We start from the raw sequence: 27,443 nt of genomic DNA, 5'->3' as shown, positions 1-27,443 counted from the left end.
ATTTTTTTTTTTAAACATTCAGGGACCAATGTGAAAGCCTTTGGTATTTTTTTTTTTTTTTGAGCTTCACTTCAAATTACTCATCTGTGCTCCCTTGCAAGTTGAAATTTTTACAATAAGAAAGAAAAGGTGGCTTCGCGGAGCGAGCCACTGCTTACAACATTATGGGGTCAAGTGAACATGACCCATCTTTGATAAGGTTTGGCCATCTCTCCCCTGCCACTGGAAATCATGACTTGTTTTTCTTGTCTGTGCTCAACAATCTTTGACTACACTTCAAGCTTAAAATTATATACTATTAGGCTTGAACTTACAACAACGCACGTTTACTTGTAACATAGTGCTTATTGATTGTGTATTTAATTATTCTTGTCAGGTTTAATGCCAATCAGTCTGCATCACGACAGAAGCACTGTTCAGTTTGATGGTTGTTATAGTTTCAAATACATAAAGCAACTAGTTAATGAAAATACTGTATAATTCAATCTAAAAATATAACAAAAGTTGTTCAACTTGTATAAATAAGAAATTATTGATCTTTGAGGTGCTTCTTTTCAAAACAAAAACTGACTTGTAGGGAAACAATTCCAAACTGTAGCAAATCTATGTTTTCTGCTGTTTATGATCTTCTATCCAAATGAATAGAATCAAGAATTTCTTGATTTCATTTTAATTTCTAAAATATGAAAGTTTTAAAAGACGTTTGACTTCCAAAGTGTCAAAAGCTGGAAATTGGACCGCCATACACAGATGAAGGACAATCAAGTTGAGGAAAAGCTGATGTATATTAAGGATGTAAAAGGGGATCATGGGGTCTTGCAGTGTGGACTATTAAAGGATTTATGCAAAGACAATAAAAATGAATTTGCTTGTGTATAATAGATTCTCCATGGATTACATTAATTGATTTTATCATGCAATAAAGCTCGAAATTCCCTGTGAGTCAATTTATAAGAATTTGATTCTTCCAAAATCATAAATATGCTGGTATAAGGAGTTTAATCAACTAAATCTCTGCACATGAAGGTAGGTATGTGCTTGATAAATATGATTTGATTTAATCAACTAAATCACACATAGGTTGTACTTATGGACTTTTAGCCTTGATGTCTATGAGCATGTATATTCTCAATTTCATTACAAGCATGTGCTACTTCAATATGCAATTTGTATAAACATTCTTCTCCGCATATATCATGTTCCAAGGGACGAATTAAATTTGTGTCTTTGAAACTCAACTTCTTGGATAGCATAGACAGTTTTTACAGTAAGTTTTACACCCGTAGGCAATTATTTGCTGTGATTTGTCCAGGGAAGGATTGAAGGAGGAGGAGCAACAATCCAGGTTAGCCTCTTATTTGCTCTTTGCCATGGATACCTCTATAAGGTTATCCTTTATTGGAGAGTTTGGGAAGACTTGCTTTGTTCCTCATTCTTGTTAGACACATAATGATCTATTTCTTCCTGAGAGAACTCTCTTAGTTTCTTTTATTTCATTTCATGATTCTTCACTCTTGTTTCTCACCTCTGTCCCTCTCTCATTTAAATGTCCCTGTTTTTCCTATATGTTCCGCATTTCTAAGAAAACCAAATCATGAAACAGTATGTCAGTAGGCCCGCATCATGGCAACAATCGTATTCAAATACATGACAAAATAGGACAAAAATATTTCAGCCATTTTATTCTTGACTCATTATCATTTGTACATCAAAGAACAGAAGTTCCATTAATTCGTATAAGGAAAATGGGTTTAACAATTTATCACTATTAAACAGAATCTAGAGAATAATGCGTTTAGCAAAACAGATACAGGCAAGCATATTGTTCTCAAATACCTAGTCACCTACAAGGGGAAGAAATGAACCACGTATCAGCCTACATCACAGAACCAATCCTTACTGTTACTGTTATGCAATGCAAACGTATGAACAGATGCAGCAGCTAAACAATGGATGTGACCTCTTTCAAAAAACATTTAATCATCAAAGTCCCTTATGTGTGCCAATCAACTGGTTCACAAGATCTTTTTGTCCAGATTTTAACAGGATATCGATTACATCATCTTTGTATGGAGGTTGTAGCAGAACCGACCTCTTGAGCATTATCTTGGTCAGCTTTGTGGCCTCCGTCAGGTGGCTTCTTTGACAAAGTCCAATTAAAAGAATAGAATAAATATCAGAGTCAATGGAAGACAAGCATCCCTTATTCTCAATTGCTTCAAGCAAGTAGAATCCATCCAATACCCTGTCCTTCACAGAGAGCTCCTTTAGCAAAAGGCTAGATGCCAAAGTATCCAGTTTGACATCACCAGCAAGCATTTCCTTGAAGAGCTTCTCTGCTTCCTCCAGCTTTTTAATCCTTATCAAAGAAATCACAAGTGAACTGTAGCAATCACCATACGAAACACCATGTTCCACCGCAAATTTATCCATCAACTCATAAGCTTCTTCCACACGACCCTCAGCACAAAGGCTTTCAACAAAAGTAAAAACAGTGACATGATTTGCATTGCACCCTAAAGCTCTCATTCTATCTAGAATATCAAGTGCTTCCGTCCACTGGCCTCTCTTACAGAAACTTTGAATCACAGATGTATAAGTAACAACATTTGGAGTACAATCCCCACCTTTCTCCATTTCATCCAGCAACTCCAATGCCCTATCCATGGATCCAGACCTACACATGCCGTCTAAAATGGCCGATAAGATCACCAAATTGGGCGAACATCCATGTACTCTCATAACCTTAAGCACAGAGTAAGCATCCTCAGATCGACCTGCATGGCATAATCCCTCAACTATTGCCATATAGGTAATAAGATCAGGACAAAGACCATTAAAACTCATCTCTCTCGTTAACTTCTCGGCCATTTGAATGTCACCCTTCTTGCAACATAACCTTATAACCACATTATACATCACAGTGTCAGCATGGAGGTTGAAACTGTATTGCATCTTCCTCAACACCCACAAAGCCACATCAGCAAGCTGAGCTTCTTTACACAGCTTCAGCACCTCCCTAAACATGTTGACAGTGACTAAACATCCTTCAGCCTCATAAGAGCGAACGACATCACGAATAATGTGGGGATTGTGACGAATCCCAAGCAAGTTGCAAGCTTTCGTGTACATGTAAGCACTGTGCCTGTAGCCCGATTGAAATCCAGCCCAAACGAAAAACCTGACACCCAATTGAGGTTGTTTGGGATGGCATGAGTTGAGGACTTGGATGACACATTGAGAGTTGAGTTTTGGCTTAACCTTAGACAATGAATTCTCAAAACTGCCATTGCTTTGGTGGAGATGGGTGCAGAGGGTATCAACCGTGCCCGTTTGGTGGGTGGAGAAAGGAAGGGTTTTGACTGTGTGGAAAAGTGAGAAAAGCCGAAAATTTACAAAGTGTGACATTGGGTTAAGATGGAATGGATGAGGATCGAGGAAGGAGAAGACGGAGGCGGAGAGGGTATAGGCGCTGCGTGACGGGGGTTGAGGACTTGAGGTCAATGATTTTGTTTGGCAGAGAGAGAGAGAGAGAGAGGGGTATTGCCGGTCGCCACTAGCATAGCATAAGAGCGAATCTGGCTCGGCTCGGCTCGGCTCCACAGGTCAGTGCCGTGTTAAGTGGCTAACGGGTATTTTCCTTTTTAACAATGTTATTTTATTAAAAATATAAAAATATTATTATTTGGGATAATCCCAGCCAGTAGTAGCGGAAGAGTATTTAAAGTTGGAAGAAGAAAGCATGGGATAGTGGAGAATGCGAAGATTGGATTTAGAAAGAGGAAATGGCGAAATCGGGGAATAAGAATATGGGATCAACGTCTGTGTCTGTGTCTGCGTCGGCCAAAGTTCACCCTTCCAATGATCCTGAACTGGATCCCGACTCTTACGCCCTTGAGAAGTTCAGACTCTACGAAACCAGAGCGGTAATTAATTAATTAATTAATTGATGAAGTATTTTACCAAAATTAATTATAATTGTAAGCATATGGAATTGCAGAGGTTTTACCTGATAGGGAGTGATCGAAACAAGAGGTTCTTCCGGGTGTTGAAAATCGATCGATCAGAGCCGTCCGATCTGAATATCAGCCAAGACCCTGTGCTGTATTCGCCCCAGGAAATCAAGAGCTTGCTTCAGCGGATTGCTGAAGGTAACAGGGCCACTGGTGGCCTCACTTTCGTCGCTAAAGTTTTCGGAATTGCCGGTTAGTTACTATCTCTATCATATCATCAATTACGCATTCATATTCATGATATAATATATAATATCTTCCATTGCTTTTTTTTTTTTTTTTTTTTTTTTTCCAGGTTGCATCAAGTTTCTCGAGTCCTACTATTTGATTCTCGTTACTAAGCGCAGACAAATTGGTTCTATCTGTGGCCACGCAATCTATAGCATCAAGGAGAGCCAATTGATAACCGTTCCACATGTTTCTATTCAATCTGATTTAGCTCACTCTAAGACTGAGCTCAGGTAATTCGGACCTGACCTCACCACTTCCACGCCACATCTAACAACTTCAAAACCAATTAATATTACCTCTTCTTACTACAGGTACAAAAAGCTTTTGTCTAGTGTCGATTTGACCAAGGATTTTTTCTTTAGTTACACTTACCCTATAATGCAAAGTTTGCAAAAGAATGTCTCGCCCTGTCAAGACGGAGGAGGGATGTCATATGATAATATATTTGTTTGGAATGCGTATTTGACGCAAACAATCAGATCAAGATGCAATAACACCATTTGGACCATAGCTTTAGTTCATGGTCATTTTAGGCAGGTATGTTACTTCCTTTGTGCCGTCTGTCATTGGTGATAGTTGTTATTTGTCAAATGTAAGCTTACACACTCTTATCAGAGCAAGATGAATATTTTCTGAACTTTACTATTGTTGGAACTTGGGATGGAATTAACATGTGGTTGGGTTCAATAATCAATACTCAAATAACAAAAAATATCAGCTTATTTATCTTAATGAGAGACAAGCTTTGGAGCAGGGACCTCTTGGTGCATGTTTGGAATCTGTTTGCAACAGGACTTTAAACAAAACAAAAAATAATATTTCTTGAAGAATAAGGTGTTTACATTTGATGTTTCATGGGTATAGTTTTTAAAAAAATAACAAGTGAACAAGATGCACCTTTTACAATTGCAAACCAAGAACGGTTTATTTGTCTTCAAATTTTTCCTGCTCACGACCAGTGGCATATTGTAATTAAGAAGTTTAATCAATGCTAGTTTGGTAAATTGCCAGTGGAAAATTGCTTCATTCTCCCTGTCTTGGTTTGATCACTTGGATGAGGTAGGTAGATTAATTGTAGTCCTTGCCAGCAATTCTTCTATTTTTATTTTCAGGTTTGTTCATTCATCAATCTCTTTAAGTCTATACCTTACCACACCACCATTGAATCGTTTCTGCATTCAGTGGCTTGGGTTACTGCTTAATCATATAATAATGGCCTGGTAAAAGCTTGTTTCTGTATGGATCAATTTGACGGAATTTAAGGATCCTGTATTATTTACCTTAATTCAATAATTACTGACAAGTGCTGGGATTACAGTGAGGGCTGAAAATAGAAATGTTGTTGGTTGATGAGACGGGCATGTGGTTGATGATAATTGGAAGAACCGAGAATCATCATAAAACTTGTCAAGCAAACATGTTTTGTTGCTTTAAAACTTATTTATGAAATAATTCACCCTAACATATTTTTAAGGAATGTTGATTTGCAAACCATTCTTCTGAAGTCATTTTTTAAAATACACAGACAAAAAAGTTGGAACCAAACAGACCCCTGGCTTTCTTGATTACGTTTGTCCCTTCATACAGTCAATAACAGGATTTGGTCTTTAGCTTTCATTAAGGTGTTTTCCTGTAAGTCCCATTTTATTTTTAGATTCACATATGAATTCCATTAAAGATAAAATAGGGAAAGTACTGCTATAGTGTTATAATATATGCTTCAAAATGTGCAAAGCAAGAAGGAAAGGGAAATAATCAATAATGCAGCAACTATCGGGAAATTTAGGTCATTCAATTGTGTCTTTTGATTGAAATGGTCTGCTATGCCTCAAAAGAGCTATTTTAGTATTTCATTTAATTTGTTGTCTTTTGGAAATATAATTGGTCCACATGATTATTTAGTTTCTTTATATGCATACTTAGATTTAGATACATAGACATACAGATATGCTTCGTTGCTTTTTCCCACATTTTTATCACGTGATTTTGTTGTCCTGTCAATTAGTTTAACTATCCACAGTATTTATCATTGTATAACTAATTTAGGATTTTAAAATGGCAGATTCGTCTATCAATTTTTGGGAGGGACTTCAGTGTTTCCTTGATTTCTAGACGATCAAGACATTTTGCAGGAACACGGTCTGTTTTTATTTTGTTATTTCATTCACATTTCACTCATTATACAATTGATTCAGATGTCACGAAATCATTGTGATGATTTAAATTACATAAGTATTCTCTAAGTTTTCATTATTATATTTCAATTTCATCCTTGGAAGTGGAAATTTGTAATTGTAGCCATGTTCTTTTTTAAATATATGATAGCTAACTTAAGATCGCTCCTCTTTCTCACTCTCTGTGATTGAAGGTTAATGGAACTATCCGGTACACTAAAAATATTTCCAATTTTTCATCTTATTACCGAAGCAACTTTGTATGGGATTCGAATGACTAGTCAACTGCAAATAATAGAGGTTGAGGTTGACTTGATAGAATGGATGATGGTTGTACCTCAAAAGGGAAAAAATAACATTAGAGACCATGTCAAACCATACTATAAACTGCTATTGAAGTGTTTTGTTAGATAGGGGAGGATATTCTAATGTTTCAAGATTGTACTGGTGTAAGGTATCCGTACAAGTCTTAGTCCTATCCTAAATTTGGGGTGCAAATTGATGGAGTGCAAGCCAATATATTTTTAATCCTATAATGTGTTTATTGATTGTTCGGATTGATAATTTTCTTTTTTAGAAATTCCCTCGTATGTAAATGAGTTACCTAATTCAGCATCAACAATAACCAAACTTTGTCCCACAAGATGGAGTGAACTACATCGATGATACAACAGTTAAAGATAAATACAAGTACAACACTTGTATCTAGCTCAATTTGTCATACTCAGCTGTCAATAAAGTTGCCTTGTGTCAAAATGATGATCGTATTTTTTTAATATAATTGTCACACCAATTACAAATGGATTGGGATATCCATATTTTACAATTTCTTCTCAACATTCAAGCTACCAAGGATTACCCAAATTTGTTGGAAACCTCATCAGCATTGAAGTTGACAGATTTTGGAAGTTTATTACTCATGGTATCCCAAAACATCACAGGTTTCTTAACAGTCGGAATGTTGTCCCAATGTACAGAGGAATTCTAAAATTTGGGAGTTTTTCTACAGATAAAGAAATTTTTATTAGTGAGAATATATGATATGGTGGATAAAGAAATGTTCAAAAACGGGAAAAATACAACAAGAATTACTGGCATTCTAGTCCAGCCAAATCCATTGAAAAATTGCAGAAACTGTTCATAAGTCATTGCTATATAACTTTTGCCGAAACATTTATACCAAATCATCATAAAATAGAATATAAACATTCATGGAACAGTGCAACAGCCTTTGGTGTTTTGGTTTTTTTCTGGGCTTCACTGGAAATAACTGATCTGTCCTCCCTTCAAGTTGACATGTCCCCTAGTAAATTTTTTTACAATGAGTAAGAAAAGGTGGCTTCCTGGAACCACTGCTTACAACATTATGAAGTCACTTAACTTAGGCCAAGTTAGACAAGGTTTGGCTGGAAATTGTAGTGGATCCATCCCTCCCCTGCAACTTGAAATCATCACATGGTATCTTGTCTGTGCTCAACATTCTTTAACTACAGTTAGATATTGTTAGGCTTGAACTTAGAATAATGTGCGTTTACTTGTAACACAATGCTTATTGATTGTGTATTTAACTATTCTTGTCTGCTTGGTCTGATCCAATCAGCCTGCATCATGACAGAAGACACTGCCCAATTTGATGATTGTTGCAGTTTCAAATGCATAAAGCAACTAGTGGATGAGAAAACTGTATAATTCAGTCTGAATATGACAAAAGTGGTTAATAGAATCCAAAACAAAAAATGACTTGTAGGGAATAAAAAATGATTGCAAAAAATGAATAGAATAGAAAACTGTATAATTCAGTCTGAATATGACAAAAGTTGTTAATCGAATCCAAAAGCAACTAGCGGATGAGAAAACTGTATAATTCAGTCTGGTGTTTATGCTCTTCTATCCAAATGATTGCAAAAAATGAATAGAATAAAAAATTTCTAGTTAGATTTCTAAAAACATGAAAGTTTTAAAAGAAGTTTGACTTCTAAAGTGTTAAAACCTGGAAATTGGACCATCACATGCATATATGGAGGACAATCAGTTTGAGGAAAAGCTGTAAAAATAGGGATCAAGGGGTCTTGCTATGAGGACCATTAAAGGATTTATGCAAAGACTGTAAAAATAAATCTGCTTGTGTATAATAGATTCTCCATGGATTACATTAATTGATTTTATCATGCCATAGAGATGAAAATTTCTTGTATATCATTTTATATGTATGTGGAGTTTAATCAATTATATCTCATCACATGAAGGCAGTTTGTGGTAGGTTGTACTTTTTATGGGCTTTTAGCCTCGATGTCAGAGCATCTACATCCTCAAATTCATTGCACGCGTGTGCTACTTCTATGTACAATTTGTATAAACATTCTTCTCTGCATATGTCATGTTCTGAGTGACAAATTAAATTTGTGTCTTTCAAACTCAACTTTTTGGTTAGTATAAAGACTTTATACAGTAAGTTTTACCCCCATAGGAAATTATTTGCTGTGATTTGTCCAGGGAAGGATTGAAGGAGGAGGAGCTAAAAACCAGGTTAGCCTCTTATTTGCTCTTTGCAATGGATACCTCCTCTATAAGGTTATCCTTTATTGGAGAGTTTGGGAAGATTTGCTTTGCTCCTCATTCACATTAGCCACATTATGATCTCTGTCTCTCTTTCTTCCTGAGAGAATTCTCTTAGTATTTTTTTTTCTTTCATGATTCTTTGCTCTTGTTTCTTATCTCTGTCCCTCTCTCATTTAAATGTCCCTGTTTTTCCTTTATGTTCCGCATTCCTAGTTACTCTAAAATATTGTGTTTGAGACTGCCTTTATCTGATGCCAACTCAGTCATTGCCTGAACTCGTGTATGTTTTATTTTTCTCCTTTTCACTCCTCTCTCATGATACATATTACACGACTGTTCTCTTCCTTCCTCTTTTGATTAGTCTCATGCTCCTTTCCATTACCTTGATCTGTTGATCATAACTGCTTGTTTTAAAGGAACATGCATATTGCTCTTTATTTATCCTATGTAATGTTGAATTGGTCTGGAAAAGAAATGAGTTCATTTCTCTAAAAAAAAATTATCTCAATATGTTCCTTGCTGGGTAAATGTGCTTTTTTGAAATAATTAGGTAAACTATTATTTTTGTGTTTCACATTTTCCTTCTTTTAGTACATGTAGGTTTCATTCTTTAGTTTTGTATTTTTTCTTGGTAGCCCATTGTTTCCAACTTGTTTACCAAATTTCAGTTATTTGCACTTTGTAAAAAAGGTGTAGGCTTTGCATTGTTTGATGTCATTTAATGTAATGATTAGTATTTAGTATCATATTTGTTGGCGTGCTTATATGCTTTGCAAAGAATCTCTAATGTGATGAGTTATGTGGCACTGGATTGTTTTTCAATTTTTATAGAGCTTATCATTACTATTATGGCAGGGGAGACTTCTACTCTATATTAAATAAGTTGCTCCTAAAATATAATTTGTTATCATATTTTAATTGTTCTCATTTCTCAAGTGTTATGTTCTGTAGGATAGTTGATTTTACATTTTACACTGGTTTCTGGACAAAAGTTTTTGCTTTTGTGGCCTATCATCTAGAGCAGATAGTAGTCCATTGTACACTATTGGTTGAACATTTGCTTGTTGATGTTTGTTTTCTTCATATTTAGCAGTCATATTTGTTATCATATTTATGCTGGTTGAATTGGAATATATAGCAGTCATTAAACATGAAATATTCTTCGATATCATGAATTATCTGTATTTTGCAATGGTATTTGATTTTACACTCTGTCTATCTGACTGGCTATAATATTAATGGTTAGATTAATTTTCTTTGTCATGATTTGTTTCTGCAGTTACTTGAAAAGGGGAGTGAATGATCGGGGGAGGGTTGCTAATGATGTTGAGACAGAGCAGATTGTCCTTGATGAAGAAGCTGGCTCTTGCAAGGGCAAAATGAGTTCAGTTGTGCAAATGCGTGGATCAATACCACTTTTCTGGTCACAAGAAGCATCAAGATTTAGCCCTAAGCCTGACATAATTTGTATGAAAATAATTAATATTTATCCTGTTCATTGTTAAATTTTATGCTGTTATAATACATCTAATACATCTAGCCCTCTTTTGACCTCCCCCCCCCTGTTTCGACTTCCAGTGCAGAGGTATGATCCAACATACCAAGCAACAAAATTGCATTTTGAAGACCTTGCTAAGAGATATGGCAATCCAATTATTGTTCTTAATTTGATTAAGGTAATTACTCAAATAAAAATTGTTGGTGCTGAAATAACAAATATCAATTTGTATGTTATTTGATTTCATTCCTTTTTTCTTTAGCAAGGGAACTTGCTTCTGTCTATATGACTTCCCATTGGAAATCTAAATTTCAATCTAGCACCTTTTCCTCCTTCATAACATCTAATTATAAATGGAAACAACCAATGATGTAAAAGAAATGATTAATACACAGCCAAGCATGGTAGAATTCTTTTCCAACAGTCTTTAGCTGTGAAACCTCTTTAGGATAGAATTATTTTTTTGTTTCTTCATGCTAATGCTTATAATTTGCCTTTTTCCTTTGTTTTCTTCTAGGAGGACCCTTGATCCTACTCTTGTATTCTGCTCCTTTCAATAAATTATTTTATTGAAAACTACATAATTTCATTATTATCCCACTTACCAAGTAGCTTAGATGCATTGTAAGTTTGTAATGTAGGTAAATTTTTGAAAATTATTAGCCCATGATTTTTTCTCGTAAATTTTTTGTAATTATTATCTATGTAATCTGCATGTGTATAAATATTTCTCTGATTAGTGCTTATTTCACTCCCAAACTGTCTCAATACTCATACAAATATTCCAATGTAAAATCTCAAATTGTTATCTGAGTGGGTTAATCCCACCTCTGCTGCACACATTAGGGCAGCCTCTGTTTAGGTTAAAATCTCAATTCCAAGTCCATGTCTCCTTGGACTTGGTTCATCTGTCACATCCCCAGAACATTTTTAGCCAGAACCTAAAGTCTGATCACTGAAAAAGCTGCCACACTCCACCTTTTGAATTTCCTTCATCTAGCATGCAAGAGCCATACATCATCCTGTCCATTGGCCGGTTTTCAACACCACCGGGAGCATTCTATTCATTGGACTTTCTTGAGTTTATTTGGGGGCTTGTTTTCTCCTTTTGATCAGACTTGAGCAGTGGGTACAAAAATTATCAAGTGCCTATGTTGGCATGGTCTCTGCTACATCTCCATTCTGTATTCTTTCTCTACAGCCAGACCATATGCCAAGAGGTGATGGTAAATCTGGATCTAATGTAGGTGGTGTTTCATGTTTGTGCATTGTATCTTTGTCATATGGTCTATCAAATTTGTTGAAATTTATTATAGAGATGTTTTGTTGCAGAGTACTATCATCAGCCCCTAATATTACAATTTTTAGCATACTTCCTTTAGTAATAGAGAACTGAAATCCTATTGGCCCCTAGTTTATCAGATTGTTTTTTTTCCTATGTTGTTTTGCATTTTGCTCTTTCCTGAAGGAGTATTCATCATCCTCCCAACTCTTTCTAATTTTTTTTCTCTTTGCATTAATGAGTTGCTTCTTTTATAAAAAGAACATAATTTATACTTGTAGCTCACTTAAATGATGAAATGCAGACAGTTGAGAAACGACCTCGAGAAATGATGCTTAGGCGTGAATTTGCAAGCGCTGTTGGGTATCTAAACCAAATTCTACCAGTCGAGAACCATCTTACATTTATTCAATGGGACTTTCACAAGTTTGCAAAGAGGTAAGCATATTATGCTTTATCTTTTTGTCTCACAGTAGCAGTCTCTTCATTTTCCTTTTCCTGCATTTCAATTTAAATCTGATTATTCTCTATTCTTCTATGCCATTTTCAAAGCAAGTCTGCCAATGTTTTGGCAGTTTTAGGAGCTGTAGCAAGTGAAGCGCTTGATTTAACTGGTTTTTACTACAGTGGTAAACCCAGTATCATAAAGAGGGCCAACAAGAGCAATCGAACGAGTACAGGGAGGTATGGTCCATCATTGAAATTGTTACTTAACATTCAATACAGTCTTTTTCTTATTTTTAATGCTAGTTATAGTTGAATCATAACTCTTAACTTGAAAAATATACTTCTTTAATAACCAGTGTTTATCTAACCATGCCCTTTGTATGCAAAAAAGCAACGATTTGAAAAATGCAGGGGTATGTGATAGGAGACCCGTGGTTAAACGGGTATATGTGAGGAGGGGAAAGGGAGGCAGTTAGTTATTTTTAATAACTAACTGATAACAGGCTGTAGGGACGGGGATATTGTATAAATAGGAGAACGTAAGGGGAGAGGGGGTGTGGAATAATATTGTAATTTGGGAGAGCGGGCATTCTCGAATTTGCCTAGTGTACTGAATCGATTGGATGATAGTGTGGTTCAGGAAGGGGACCAATAATATACTTGCAGACATTTTTTGCTCTGTTCATTCCTTCAATTTTCTCTTTCAATACCAGTAGATTCTATCAGTATGTGACGTTTTCCCCCCTCATAACTTCTGTTATGAGGTTGACTTTGACCACCTGCTGCTGTAGAGCCCTCTCTGTTATATATGCTCTTTCCACAGTTAAGGGATATAGAACTAGAAGTCTCCATTAAATTCATAAATGAATAAGTTCATATCTTTTTGTTTAATTTTTTTTTAATCTTATCTTATACTTCTAATGCTTTCCTGTATTTTCTATTTTTGGAATTTGAACCAGAAGATTGCTTTGGGTGATGTATTTGTCTTTTTGTTTGTTTTTCTTCAGTTTTAGATTATTTTGGGAAAACTTGACTTGGTCTGTAATGAATAATGATGATTGCTGACAACAATGGAAAGCTAGGTCTTAGTATCGATGCTACCCAAAAAATAATAACATCATACCAGTAGTCAAATATCCATGTTATCTCTGCTCTAAGGGCTCTTAAGCCTAGGCTCCATTTGGTAAAAAATTGTAGTTTAAAACTGTAATTTGATTCTGGTGTTATATTTGGATTGCACAAATATTATAAAATAAAATTGTAATCCTACATTTAAGTCTATATTTTGATTAGATGTATGATTTATATTTTAGAAAAACACATTATATTGTTGCCATAACTTTAAAATTAAATGCACAAATAATTCATTGAATATTTTATTTTGATGGTGGTAATGGTGGTAAGGTAACAGCATTTGTGGTGGTAACAATACCAATAAAGGCTCCAATGAGCAAAATGGAGAATATTAGAGATGTAATATAAAATCATTTGTGTCTTCACCTAACTTGAGATTTTGGGATAGTTAGTGCATGAAATGGTATTAGAGTCTCTATGATCAAGAGTTATATCCCTCTCACCCTTATTCTTGAAGTAAAAAAAATTGAATTTCAAGACAGGCTCTGTACATTGTGCACTCTTCGAGTCCAAAAAGCTTTTTGTTTGAGGGGTGTGGTAAAGATGTGACAATCATTTTTGTGTCTTAGCCTAACAATTTAATTTAAGCTTTTAAGATGGTTCATGGCAAATCAAATAGAAGTTAATTTAATAAAAAAGATTAGAGGAAGACCTATGACAACGTGATGATAATGCATTGAAAAGGCCTAACTCTGAACGGTTTATTATTATTATTATTGTTATTATTGTTATTATTATATTTATTATTATTATTATTATTATTATTATTATGGAGGAGAATGACATCAATTTTGATCAATATAGACTAGCAGCTGGTCACACCTAGTCAGATAAGCTGTGATTGTTGTTTGTTGATTCCAGTGTTATTTCTGGGTGATTCTTAACTTTACTGAACATTTCTTGCAGTTTTAGTTTATAGTTGTAAAAGTGCAAAATGTTGCTTTAGTGAAAGGAAGTTCTATTTATATTTTCAACTTGTTATGTATTTTTATAGGGATACTTCACTAAGAGATCTGAGAGCTAGTTCTGGAGATCTGAGGATTGGGAACAGTAATGAAATGCTAAATTCTGTGGTTAATCGAGACAGAGAGACTGACATGAACCATCAGAATACAAAAGATAATTTTAGTAGTGATGCACCACATTTTCAAAGTGGAGTTCTCCGTACCAACTGCATTGACTGCTTGGACCGTACAAATGTTGCCCAGTATGCATATGGTCTTCAAGCTTTAGGGCGCCAGCTCCATGCAATGGGTTTGACTGACATGCCAAAAGTGGATCCTTATAGTAGTATTGCTGCAGCTCTAATGGACATGTATCAAAGTATGGGAGATGCTCTTGCCCAGCAGTATGGTGGTTCTGCAGCTCACAATACTGTATGACATATTTAATGGGATTCTAAATTTATCTAATCTGCTGGAAAAATATCTATTCTGCTTATTTGTGTCTTTTCTGGTGTTATTGTGATATATGTATATATATTTTGGTGAACAACAGGTATTTCCAGAGAGGCAGGGAAAGTGGAAAGCAACAACACAATCAAGAGAGTTTTTAAAATCCATAAAACGATACTATAGCAATGCTTACACAGATGGTGAAAAACAAGATGCAATAAACTTGTATTATTCCTTCCACCTATTTTATCTTAATAGTTTTATTGTCCTTTCCTAGATGGAATTTACAGTTCATTTTTAGTAAGATTTAATATATTTTAGGTTTCTAATGTTCAAATACTCTCCCTTAATTGCTCCAGTCCTGAATAAATAATAAGTAATTTTTAAATATTTAAATCGTTGTTTTATTGCCAGATTTTTAGGTTACTTCCAACCACAGGAAGGGAAACCTGCTCTCTGGGAGTTGGATTCAGATTATTATCTCCATGTTTCTGGGATTGGGGATGATCTAATTCCTGAGAGGTGGTGAGTCCTCCTAGTTAATAAGACTGGTATTAAAATTTAAAATCCATCACTGACCTGCTTCTATGTATATTACAGTTGGCATTGGTTTTCTCTCTCTCTCTGTCTCTCTCTCTCTGTCTCTCTCTCTCTCTCTCTCTTTGTGTACATATATTTATTGTTTATTTTACCTATCAATCTTCCATTTCTTTCTGAATATTGCAGTTCTGAACCAAATCTCAAGCCTTCTGGAAGAGGTGGAACAGTATTCACCCCTATACCAGCTTGCAGAGAAGACTTCTCACGCATAAAGTTGACATCATTTGACAAATTAATTGAAAAAACCTGTAGTACAATTAAAAATGTAAGACTATGCTGTGAACCTGATCAAAGACCAGGTGGGGGTTCTGGAAACAGTGGTGTAGCACCTGATGCAGCGTAATTTCTCTTGCTATGAATTTCTGTTTAATGATTTTACTTCTCAGTGTTATTCTCCTTTAATACATTGCTGCCATTTTTCTCATTATTTTTTATGTGCATATGTAAATACTAGAATTTTTCCTGCCATTCCATTATAAAACCATGTTCCTGTAGCTTTGCTTCTTAACACTTGCTTCACTGACGGTTTTTCTTTGATTGCTTTCCGCTTGCCTATTACATTTTTGTAATTTTGAGAAGCTTACAGTGTGTTTGGTTAAGATTTTAACCAACACTGGTTAAGATTTTAACTGACACAAATAGGGAAAAAGTTGGATTCTCAATGCACTTTTCACAATTTTCAGTAGCATTTACAGAAGTTTATTATTCCTTTTGCTCAACTCTTACGTTGAACAACATCTCATACAGACAAGCCATTAATCAGTACCATTGTTAGTATGGTAGAAGAGAATCTCTTTTACCTGTTAGAAACTCCATTTTTAGGTCAATGTAAATTCGTTGCTTCCAAAATTGTTTGAACCAGTCTTATACTTAGTTGCACTTTTTTGCTTTAAAGTTTCACAATTTTGCAAATTCGCCCCCTTATATACAAAATATCACGAATTATGCCTCCATGAAGAAAATTGTGGCATTTTAAAGGAGTTGTCACAAAATTGTCTTAATTGTGATTGTTTTTCTAAGGGCAAGATTTGCACAAAAATTCTGTGAGCAAAATTTGTAATTTAGCTTATATATATATATATATATATTATTAAACTTGTATAATTAATTTCTTATTAATTTAATTTTTATATGCAATAAATAAAAATATGTAAAATATATTTTTAAATTGAATCGAGCTAACGAGCTGAACTTAAACTGTTCATGAGCTTGAATTGAGTTGAGTTTAAATTGTAAACAAAAATCATATCAAATGCAAGTCAAGCTTCGAGTCGAGTTGAGCTTGGTATCAACTCGATCCAATTCATTTCTAACCTTACTTGCTTAAACTTGGTTGATGTGTTGGTCCCCTTCTTCCCTAATCATTTAAATTCTCATTTGGATGGGAAATAGTGGGCAGAGTGTCTGACTAGTGAGAGAAGCAAAAGCTATTCTGTGCTCTTGGTAATTTGAGATGATTTTGTTCAGTCACTTATTGTCTGTTGATTCGCAGTGAGATACAGCTCAAAAGCCCAAATTGGCTTTTCGGCCAGAGAAAGTATGAAGAGGGTTCCTCTGCTTCAAAAGTTGCTTCTCGTGAAACTGATGTTGAAGGATCTCATGCTAATGGCTTTTGTGACTTGAATTGGCTATCCTCGGGCAATGATATGAATGAAGAGGACGTTTTCCAAAGGTATGTATCTAAAAAGGGCATCATCCTTGCAAAACTTTGATGGACCTTCCATTTTACCCTTTGATGTTCAGTATCCCATTTGGTCATTTTCCTATTGGCAAACATTTGCACTCTTGGTCACCACTAACCCATTTATATTTTTACATGGGGCATTGTGATTTGTTGAATCTTTAGACAGAATTGAGCTATGCTGATTAACAGACCAACCTTAGTGCATTTGAATTTGATATGTAAAGTAGAGAATTTGAGCTGTTACTATTTTATGACCACATATAATTCTAAACTTGGTTAATTTTCTGTAATCAGCAATAACCATCTTAGTAGAACGATGTCGTGTGATCCATGTAGCAGATCTCACCTACCCAAGTGGGGTAGGCTAACGCTTTGTTGGTTTAAATTATGATTCATGAAGGAAATTTCTTTAAAAGTTAAGTGCATGTCTTGGATCTACTATACTCAAAAAGTAACTGAAAACAAAAGTATCAATTTATTCCTACTAACTATTATTCATTGGTTGAGAATTCTGTGTTGTCCGTTTGGAGGCATATTACCATTGTAGACAGTCCCACATTCTTTGTTCTCATTTGATGCCTTTAGTTTGTTCTGTTTACAGATGATTCTCATTTTATACTCTTAATTTTGTAGGTACCTTACAATGACCTCAACAAACGAGGCCAACGGTTGGTATGGAGGTAGTCTCCTTGGTGATCAAGATGAAAGCAGTGAGATATATAAACATTACGCCGAGTTATGCCAGGTATGTACTTTAACGTGAATAGTGATCATGCTTACACTTCTTTGAATCTTGACTTGTTGTATGAAGAGCTAACCATTGCTTTTGTCAAACAAAGCGATGTAATAGAGGTACAGACCTCTACTTAACTTTAACTTGATTGGTATGTTAGGTTTCTAATAGGGACTGAAACTTGTATTGAAATAATATAGAGAACTCGGAGAACTGAGCTTTGATTACAATGGATATGAGCATAAAATTGTGGAAACTGTAAAAGAAAGAAATATTCTGATAAGAGAGACCACTCTGCCCAATGGCAAACGTCACCCAGAATGACAAAATATAATGACACACCTTTTAACCCCCCTCCCCTTCACACCCACGCTCCTTTGCATGATTCCATACATCTTTGCTTATTAGGACCAGCTCAACATATTGATAGGCTTAAAAGAAATTTTAAAGTAGGTTTTTTTTTTTTAATTAATAATATCTTTTAATAAAAAAATAAAAATGTTTTAGACATGAGTCTTTCAAAATAATTATATTTGTGTATCTTTTAGAGATATACCTTTTAGAGTGACTTTTTAACAATATAAAAAGTAACTTTTGAGTTATAAGTCTTGAAAAATCATATAAATATTAATGTAAAAAAATTCTTTTTTGAAGGGAACTCAAAACAACGATTTTATTTGCCTTATGGTTTGGCCGACTCTGTCTCTGTTGCTTACAATGCTCTTATGACAACTGTCCTTTCTGTTAGAAGCCTCCACTGCCCCACAAAAACAATTCCTATTCCCAATTACGCCGCATTCCTTTTCTTCTTTCTCTTGTAGACATTAACTGGAGGCCCAGTTGTGGGCGCATTAGTTGTCTTCATCTTTTTTGGGGCAAAAAAAAAAATTGTTACTGACCAACCTATTTAGTGAAGTTATTGTATACTGTACAGTCACATGAATGTTCTTTTAAGAATTCCCTTTTTAGTTTGGTATTGAAAATAAATTTATATAATCCCACCCCCCAACCTCCCGAAAAACAGAGTTGTGATGGATCTTCTTGGTGTTGTGGACCGGTGGCATCCAAGGTCTGACTCTCGTCAAGTTCTAGTTGTGTAACCCAATATGCAAGAAATATATAAAGTAAAACAAATATATATGAAATGGAGCAGATAAAAGAACATCTAGGGTGTCCTGTGTTATTCTTGTGCATGTATTGCTGCCAAAATGTAGTTTTTACCCACATCGTCCTTGGCATATGCAGGGACCTGCCTTGGAACTTTTCCAAAATGACCCCGAGAGGGAGCAACACTACGCAGGTGCTTTAAGCACAAGTTCATATGAAATTGTTAATGATGCTACTGTTGCAGCCGAAATGGAAGCAGCTCTAAAGGAGTATGACCAAGTCGGTTCTGACCTCGGGATCATTCCCATGTCTTGTAAATTCTTTGCTGATGATCCCAGCTGGCTGACGAGATGGTTAACTGGGGAAGAAAAAGTACCTAGGTTATGATGGGTCATTGTTTTGGCATGTATAATTTGAACATATATTTCTGTACAATTTTAACTCGTTGATTCGTATACAAAAGTCATTGTCAATATTCATATCAATCGTCGGGCTTTAGATTTTTTTTTTTTGTATATTTAATTTAAGTACATTTTGTTCTCTATAGTTTGTCCTAATTAGTTCCCAAACTAGAAGTGTAATTTTTGGTCTTATAGTTTCACAGGTTTAGGTTTTGTTTCCTATAATTTTCACTCTATTTAGTTATTTTTTCTTTCAATTTTATTCTATTTAAGTTTTGATCCATGGTATAGACATTGGTTCTAATGATCAGCCAGTCTTTGAAGGGTAAATGTTTTGGCATTGATAGTATGGATTAAAGCCAAAAGATTTAAAATTGCAAGGATTAAAAAATATTTTTTTAGAGATCAAAATTAAAATATTACGCCACTAAACGAATGTTGAATTTTTTTTATACCAAAAAATCTAAAGGAAGCATATATTAGATTTGTTTCATTTTTATTTATTTATTTATTTATTTTTGTTTACTTGATTTTTTTAATATTAATAATTATATAAATTATGTTGTTTCTAAGATGTATGACAAAAATGATTAAAATAGTATTTCTATTGTTTTACAATTTGAAGGAATGTCATTAACTCGAGGAAATCAAATATACCTATATGATATATTTCATTTATACATGCTTATAAATAAAAATATAATTTTTTATATAGAAATTCAGTTAATTTCATTTTTGTTTGAGCTTGATCGATTTTCAAATTTAGATCTAAATATTTGCAAATTAATTAATATTTTCTTTTCTTTTCCTTTTCCTTTTTTTTGGCTTGGTTTTAATTGAGTTGTTTCAATTAATTTGAGCACTCTTGGCTATCATAATTGACTAAATGTTTGATTGTGAGGAGAGAAATAAATAAGAAATATGATAATAAAAAAATAATAGAAGAAAGAGACATAAGTAGATAGATAGAAATAAGGTGAAACTAAAGTTAATTAGTTTGAGAGAAATAAGTAAGAAATAAAAGAGAAATAATATTATAAAGTTTAGTTTGAATCGATGAAAAGAAAAAAAAATAATTAAAAAACTATAATTTTATCCTTCTATATTATGAGTAATTTTTTTAAAATTTTTATTTATTATTTATTTGAATAAACAAAACATTTATTTATTGCATTTGAATAATATGCATGTTATTTGAATACAATCAAATAAATATACCAAAATAGTTGTTTATTCAAATAAACAACATGCTTATTTAATAAAATAACCTTTAGGAAGTTGTTTTATTTGAGTAAGTAACAATAAATAATAATTCCAATAATATTTTTCTTTGATTGCATTCAAATAAATAACATGTTTATTCGAATAAAACAAACAAGATAAATGAATCCAATTTAGGGGTGTTTATAGGTCAGGTGATTCGGATTTGGATAAAAATCTAATCTAAATCAAATAAACTTAATTGATTTGAATTGGTTTGGATATAATAATTTTTTTCTTGCTTAACTTAAACTGAACTAATCTGATGTTGATTGTGTTGCTTTGGTTTGGGCATCTAATGAATTTTTAAAAAAATTAAATTAATTTTTTTCCTTGAAGTAAATATATTTTTAACATTAATTAAATTAATATATTGTCAAAAATTAACTAAATTAATTGATAAATTTGTAATATAATTTTTCTTGATTTCATTTCTTAATCTACTTAAAATGTGTGAAAATAATTTTCAATATATTGTAATGTAGTTCTTAATTTATTCAAATATTTGAAGAAAGGAACGAGAAAATCTCCGTATTATAACACAAAAAATGTCTTCAAAATAAACAAAATGATTCATACATATTAATCTGAGATTACATTTGCAAGCCTCATAGATGTTTGTAGGGGATCTCCCATGGTAATTTTAGGGATGCAGATCCATTGTGCTATAGTGAATAAGGGTCTTTTATGTGGTAGAGAATACTTAGGGACCTCTTTGTTAGGCATTCACAAAGGCTTGCAGATGCAAACATTCTTTTCTCAGAGTTTTATAACCTTGAAAGCACTGTAATGTGGATCGCTTTAATTTCAGGACATACTCAAAATAAGTGTAGTGATGTGGCCTTAAACTTGTATCGAGAAATGCTTGACAACATCTAACCTGACCAAGCAACGTTTGTTACTGTTGTTCGTGCTTGTGCTCTCTTATCCTCAATGCATGATGGTAGAGAGATACCTTCTCTAGTTTTTCATATTGGTTTTTACTTAGATGAGTTAACCAACAATTCCCTAATATACATGTATGCAAAATGCGAGGATGTAAAAAGTGCTGCTCATGTTTTTGAAGAATTGGCTATTAAAAAGGATGTGATTTATTGGAATTCAATGATAGTTGGATTTGCCAAAAATGGTTATGCAGAAAATGCCTTGAAAGACTTTGATAAGATGACTCAATCGTGCATTAACCCAGATGATGTCACATTCCTTGGAATGCTTACCGCTTGTAGCCATGTAGGGTGGGTTTATGAGGGTCGTCAAATTTTAGACATCATGGTAAACTATTATGGCATTGAGCCTAGAGTAGATCACTATGTTTGTGTGATTGATCTTCTTGGTAGGTGGGGTTTTCTTAAAGAAGCTGAAGAGTTCATTGACAAAATAGGAGTTGAACCCAATGTTATAATTTGGGCCAATTTATTGGGTGCTTGCAGAATACATGGGGATGAAAAAAGGGAACAAAGGGTTACTAGGAAACTTATTAAGTTAGAATCGCAAAAGTCTTCTCTTTATGAATTGCTTTCTAATATGTTTGTTGCATTAGGACAATGGGATGGGATGAAGCAAGATCTTTGAGGAGAAAAATGATAAATAAAAAAAAAAAGACACCCAAAAGATGTTGAACTGTAGCTGGATTGTAGTGGGGCAAAAGACAAACTTATTTGTTGCGGGTGATATATCAAATCCTATTTATGATGAAATTTCACAAGCTTTAAAGCATCTGACAACACTAACTAAAGACAACAGATTCCAGGACGATGGAATTTCCTGGGTTGGCCAAATTTAGCTAATCAATATGATCAGAACTCATGTGATCAACTCAGATTTGTTTCCTAACACAAAAAACATTGCATATATATCTTATAAGGGAGGGGGGAAATGAAAAGAGGGGAAAGATGGATATTGTTGGAATTCAGAAAAAATTAGAAGACTGAAACTCATATATTTTTATTCATACTTGCAACCTATTAAATACACAATTAAAGCTGATACAAATTCTGCTCATAAACATAAAATTAAATGACAAATGTAAATACTCATAAAAGTGTAACAACACCCAAGGTTGTCAATCTCGAGAGTTTACGTAATCTCGTGGAGGCTCCGTAAACTCGTAAGAGATTACTCAATAATAAATAAATAAATAAATAAATAAAAATAACATAATAATTAATGTGTTACATCAATTATTAATATGTTATGTCAATTGTCTATGTGATATATTAGTAATTAATATAAATATAAATACACGTTGAAAACTTTTTTAAATTAAGGATATTTCTGTATGAAAAAAATAGGGGTGAAAGTGCAAAAATTATGGGCCGTGTAAACAGCATTGATGAGCCCACTTAAATTCGGGGCCAATATACAAAACTAGCCCATCAAACCTGATCCCACGAGACACGACCGGTGTGCATCCCGAACCGGGTTTAACGAACAAAATTGCAAGAATCGAAGAAGTTAGAAGCTAGTTAGATCAAACATCTAAATAGAGATCGGAGAAGAAGAAGAGAAGAGAATGGGAACGACGGTGGCGGGTCTAGCACCAGGTCTGTCACGGAAGCTGAAGAAGGTTCTAGAATCGAGGATCGACATGTCTGATCTCTTGTCTTCGCTCAACTCGCGCAGACCAGGTGTTCCGCTCGCAGTGGAGTCGCGCGGACCAGGTGTTGCGCTCAAGGTGGAGTCGCGCGGAGGGGAGAGGAGACTCGCGGAGGTGTCGCGTGGAGAGGAGAGAAGATGCGCGAAGGTGTCGTACGAAGGAGGTGAGGCGCGCGGAGGAGTCACACAGAGGAGGTGAGGCGCACAGAGGATTGAAAAAAAAAATGGTGATCTCTTAATATTGGAGGTAGTCTCGCGAGTTTACACGAGTTTACCGAGTTCACCGAGATTGCTCCGAGTTCACTAAAAAACGAGTTTACCTCCGAGTTGTACATGTATGCTCTTGTAAACTCGTAAACTCGTACGAGTTTACGAGTTGTCACTAGAGATTGACAACCATGACAACACCTATAATTCCTATAATTAAAATTCATAATTGTAGAAATTTTAATAATGCTCCATTAATCTGAAATAAACTCAAATAATAGATGCTGATTCATATTCTCAATACTCTTCCTTGTATCAGTAACTATTAACTCCAAGTTTTCCTCTCAAGTTCTCAAACTTTTCTTTTGGAAGTGTCTTTGTGAAGATGTCTGCCAATTGATCTTCTGTCATTCAATTTAACTCCTCCTCCTGTTTTTGAATACCATTTGTTGGAATTTGTCATATCAAATACATCTTGCATAAAAGTGTGACCAAATTTTCCATGTCAAACATTACTCTCATCAATTTTACCAATAAAATCATGATTTTCAATCAAATCAAATTTTAAATAAAAATCGTTTTTGGTCATCTCAATCTTTGCAATCTCTAAACCATGTTCATCCATGATAAAACAATAATTCTCTTTAAAAGAGACTCCATAACCATTCCTTAACATTTGTAGAACACTAAGAACATTTTGATCCAATTTTGGAAAGTAGAGAACATCTTTAACAATTAACATACCTTTCTTGGTTACAATAGAAATTGTTCCTTTTCCATTTGCTTGTACAATTTCACCATTTCCCATCTTGACTTTTGACTCAATTGATTTGTCAATGGAGGTAAAAAATGATAAATATTTAAGTCATGTGACTAGTGCAACCACTGTCAATGAGCCAAATATTCAATTCATGTGAATTGAATTCTTGAGATGCCATAAATAAATACTCATCTTCATCATCATTTTTTTCTTCAATCACATTTGTCTGTTTTTCTAGTTGTTGTTCAGGCTGGTTTTTCTTTAATCTGCAATACTTTTCACTGTGACCATTTTTATTGCAAAAATTATAGTGAAAAAGTGATTTATCTTTAAATCAACAATCTTCTTCAGAATGGTTGGTTCTTTGGCAATGAAAACAAGACAAAAAATTTCCTTTTCTCGAAGAACCTTCATCTTTTCCTTTGTTCTTATTGAAAGTTCATGACTTTCCAAAATTCCTTCCATTGTGTTTTGCTCGAAAGGCACCTTCAATAGCTTCATCACTTCTAATGGATACTATTTGCTCTTGTGCGTGAAGCTTGCTAGTCAATTCAATAATTGTGAGGGTTTGCAAATCACTAAACTCTTCAATTGCAGAAATCTTAGCTTCAAATCTTTCAGGCACTGAAACCATGCTTTTCTCGACAACCTTTTGATCTGTAAATGATGTTTCATCAAGAAGTCGCATTTGGTTCACAACATCCATTAATCTGCCAGAATAATCTTTGACAAATTCATTATCCTTCATCTTCATCAATTCAAATTCTCTCTTCAATGTGAGAAGTCTAACAGATTTGACTCTGCTATTGCCTTCAAATTCATCTTGAATCATGTCTCACACCTGTTTAGGTGTTTCTAAGTCCATGATTTTAATAAAAATATGATCTGCAAGTCCTACATGTAAACAAGTGATGGCTTTATCTTTCTTCAGCTTCTCCTCCTCATAAGCTTTAATTTGTGTAATGGTTAAATTTTCTCTTAATGGTGGTGGATCAACCTCAGAAATTACAACATTCCATAAACTTTGAGATCTTAAAACAAATTTCATCTTGACGGCCCAAATATGATAATTTTTACCATTAAACATTGGAATTGGAGTGATTTGATAGAAATAGACATCCTCACACCAAAAATTGTTTAAACAATAAATCACTCAATTTAGTGTTTACATTCAACCTCAATGTGTTTAGCGCTCAATAAAATTTTCCTCACAGCCCGTAAGAAGCAAGCTCTTGATACCACTTGTTGGAATTCAAAAAAAATTAGAAGGTTGAAACTCATATATTTTTATTCATACTTGCAACCTTTTAAATACACAATTGAAAGCTGATACAAATTCTGCTCATAAACATAAAACTAAATGACAAATGTAAATACTCATAAAAATGTAACAGCACTTATAATTCTTATAATTAAAATTCATAACCGTAAAAATTCTAATAATACTCCATTAATCTGAAATAAACTCAAATAATAGATGTTGATTCAAATTCTCAACAGATATACTTATAACTTTCCTTTGTTTTATTTTTAATATGTTTCTTATGATTTTTAACCATGATTTTTTTCCCTAGAGAATACATGCGGGTTTGTGCTAAATATATGTATTTGACAAATTTTAAAAATATACTTCCTACAACTCTAGAATATTAGTTAAATTTAACAAACATAAAAAAATTTGTGGGTCTCCACTTCTTATTTCATGAGTTTTAATTAATAATTTATAATTTTTAATAAATTTTAACTAGAGGAGTGTCAACTATAGACTTTTTATTATTGGTTAAAATTGATTGAAATTACAAAATTATGAGTGAAGCTCATTGCCTCATAAGTTTTTAAGAATAAATGAACATATGATTATATATACAATTATCTTTAAATGGTTAATAATGTTATGCAAATATTTTAATGTCTAATAGTGATTAACTTCAACTCATAAGTGGTCAATAGTGTCATGTGGTTATTGATCATCATAATATGACTAACTTGTTCTCAAGTAGCTAAGATCAAATGAACTAGATAATATACAGTTGTGATGTTTAATAGTAGTTAAGTTTTTTTTTTTTTAAGTAATTTATAGTTTTAAGTAATTGATAGTGTGATGAAGTTAGTAGTTAGCCATGTGAAAAGAATGCCAGCATAAAAGAGGTCCCTAAGAATTTACTACTGCATAAAAGACACTCTTCTTCACTATAGCACAGTGGATTTGCATGACTAAAATTAACATGGGACGCTAAGACACTCCTCTTGAGCCTCCTGGTGAGCTTAATGTCTTCTGGTGTACATTTACTTGATCCCACTTTGTATCATACATTGGTTGGCAGCTTGGTGTACTTCATCGTTACTAGACTTGATATTGTTGATGGTGTCCATGTTGTCAAAAGTTTGTTAGCTCTCTTACTAAAATGCATTGGGAAACTCTTCTTCACATTCTTAGATATATCCAAGGCATTCAAATTCAAAATTTTCTATTTTTCTCATATTTCTCCCTGGAGTTATGTGCTTACTCTGATGTTGACTAGGCTGGTGACCCTATTGATCATAAATCTACAACAAAAATTTTATATTTTTTTAGGAGACTCTTTTATCTCTTAGAAGATTAAGAAACAAGATATTCTCTCACTTTTCAACGGAAGTTGAATATCGTGCCATGACTTTTATTACTACTACATAGATAGTTTGGTTACGTTGTCTACATAGATAGTTTGGTTACAGTGAAAATGAAAAATGAAATTCCATCAGCTCCTCACTAAGAGCAATTCCAACGGCAGGTATTTAGATTGTTACTTGTGAGTAAGTAATGTAGCTTACTAAAAATCTTCATTAGAGTTGATGAATGTGACATGAAAATTGAAAAAAAAAATCTTCTATTACTTATTAAATAAAAAAATGTAATATAAATTGTAAAAAAAATAGAGATATTTATAAACAATTTTTATTAAAAAAAATTATAAAAATATAATATAAATTACTTATAAATGATATGACACAATAACCCATTTAAAGTAGATGGCTTGTTTATAAATAACTCCAATCGGAGATATTTTATCAAGTGAAACAATTTGTTCCAAACATGGTTGACCACCTTGGTGGAAGGATTATTAAACCCTAGTGATTGGACAGTTCCTGACATCACTATTGATCTTTTTACCATTATTTTTGCCATACGTTGCATCACCTATGTAATTTTCTTTGAAAAACCATAATATATTACCACTAGCTAGTTAACCAATTATAACAATGTATATCTCATGCAACAGAATTAAATATAAGACACTACATTACAAGATTCCTCCATCGCAATGGAAAATTGTAAAATTGAAAATTCGTAATAGTAGAGTACTGCCAAGTTTTGAAAGTAGAT

At 33.7% G+C, this 27,443-nt stretch overlaps 3 protein-coding genes and 1 pseudogene across 5 annotated transcripts; 2 read left to right on the top strand and 2 right to left on the bottom strand.

The window, feature by feature from the left end:
- Positions 1-1,656: 1,656 nt before the first annotated feature.
- Positions 1,657-3,573, bottom strand: LOC109798432 (Tetratricopeptide repeat (TPR)-like superfamily protein). The gene is given in 2 exon segments (XM_020358708.3): positions 1,657-2,031; positions 2,034-3,573. Coding segments are annotated over 2 exon segments (1,413 nt in total). The 5' UTR covers positions 3,409-3,573; the 3' UTR covers positions 1,657-1,993.
- A 132-nt stretch (positions 3,574-3,705) lies between these two features.
- On the top strand, positions 3,706-19,482 carry ATSAC1 (Phosphoinositide phosphatase family protein). 3 transcript variants are annotated; one of them, XM_020358705.3, is made up of 17 exons: positions 3,708-3,926; positions 4,001-4,205; positions 4,309-4,474; positions 4,556-4,781; positions 6,307-6,383; positions 8,912-8,944; positions 10,257-10,444; positions 10,556-10,653; positions 12,062-12,195; positions 12,310-12,441; positions 14,333-14,714; positions 14,836-14,957; positions 15,147-15,257; positions 15,459-15,671; positions 16,825-17,004; positions 17,650-17,761; positions 18,995-19,482. In XM_020358705.3, exons 1-17 carry the CDS (start codon positions 3,786-3,788, stop codon positions 19,241-19,243), a joined length of 2,769 nt encoding a protein of 922 aa, XP_020214294.1. In that variant the 5' UTR covers positions 3,708-3,785; the 3' UTR covers positions 19,244-19,482. The 3 variants fall into 3 exon arrangements, with proteins under 3 accessions (XP_020214296.1, XP_020214294.1, XP_020214295.1); XM_020358707.3 differs by lacking the exon at positions 15,147-15,257 and having other exon boundaries at positions 3,706-3,926; XM_020358706.2 differs by lacking the exon at positions 8,912-8,944.
- A 2,052-nt stretch (positions 19,483-21,534) lies between these two features.
- LOC145950732 (pentatricopeptide repeat-containing protein At3g09040, mitochondrial pseudogene) lies at positions 21,535-22,089 on the top strand (annotated as a pseudogene).
- Positions 22,090-24,518: 2,429 nt separating this feature from the next.
- LOC145950731 (uncharacterized) lies at positions 24,519-24,911 on the bottom strand. Its single transcript, XM_083062418.1, has one exon. It carries the CDS (start codon positions 24,909-24,911, stop codon positions 24,519-24,521), a length of 393 nt encoding a protein of 130 aa, XP_082918544.1.
- Positions 24,912-27,443: the final 2,532 nt, after the last annotated feature.

This window comes from Cajanus cajan, chromosome 8 (genome assembly GCF_000230855.2).
Source record: "Cajanus cajan strain Asha chromosome 8, NIPB_CcT2T_4, whole genome shotgun sequence".
Taxonomy (NCBI): Eukaryota; Viridiplantae; Streptophyta; class Magnoliopsida; order Fabales; family Fabaceae; genus Cajanus; species Cajanus cajan.
This window is presented reverse-complemented; position numbering and strand designations above follow the sequence as displayed.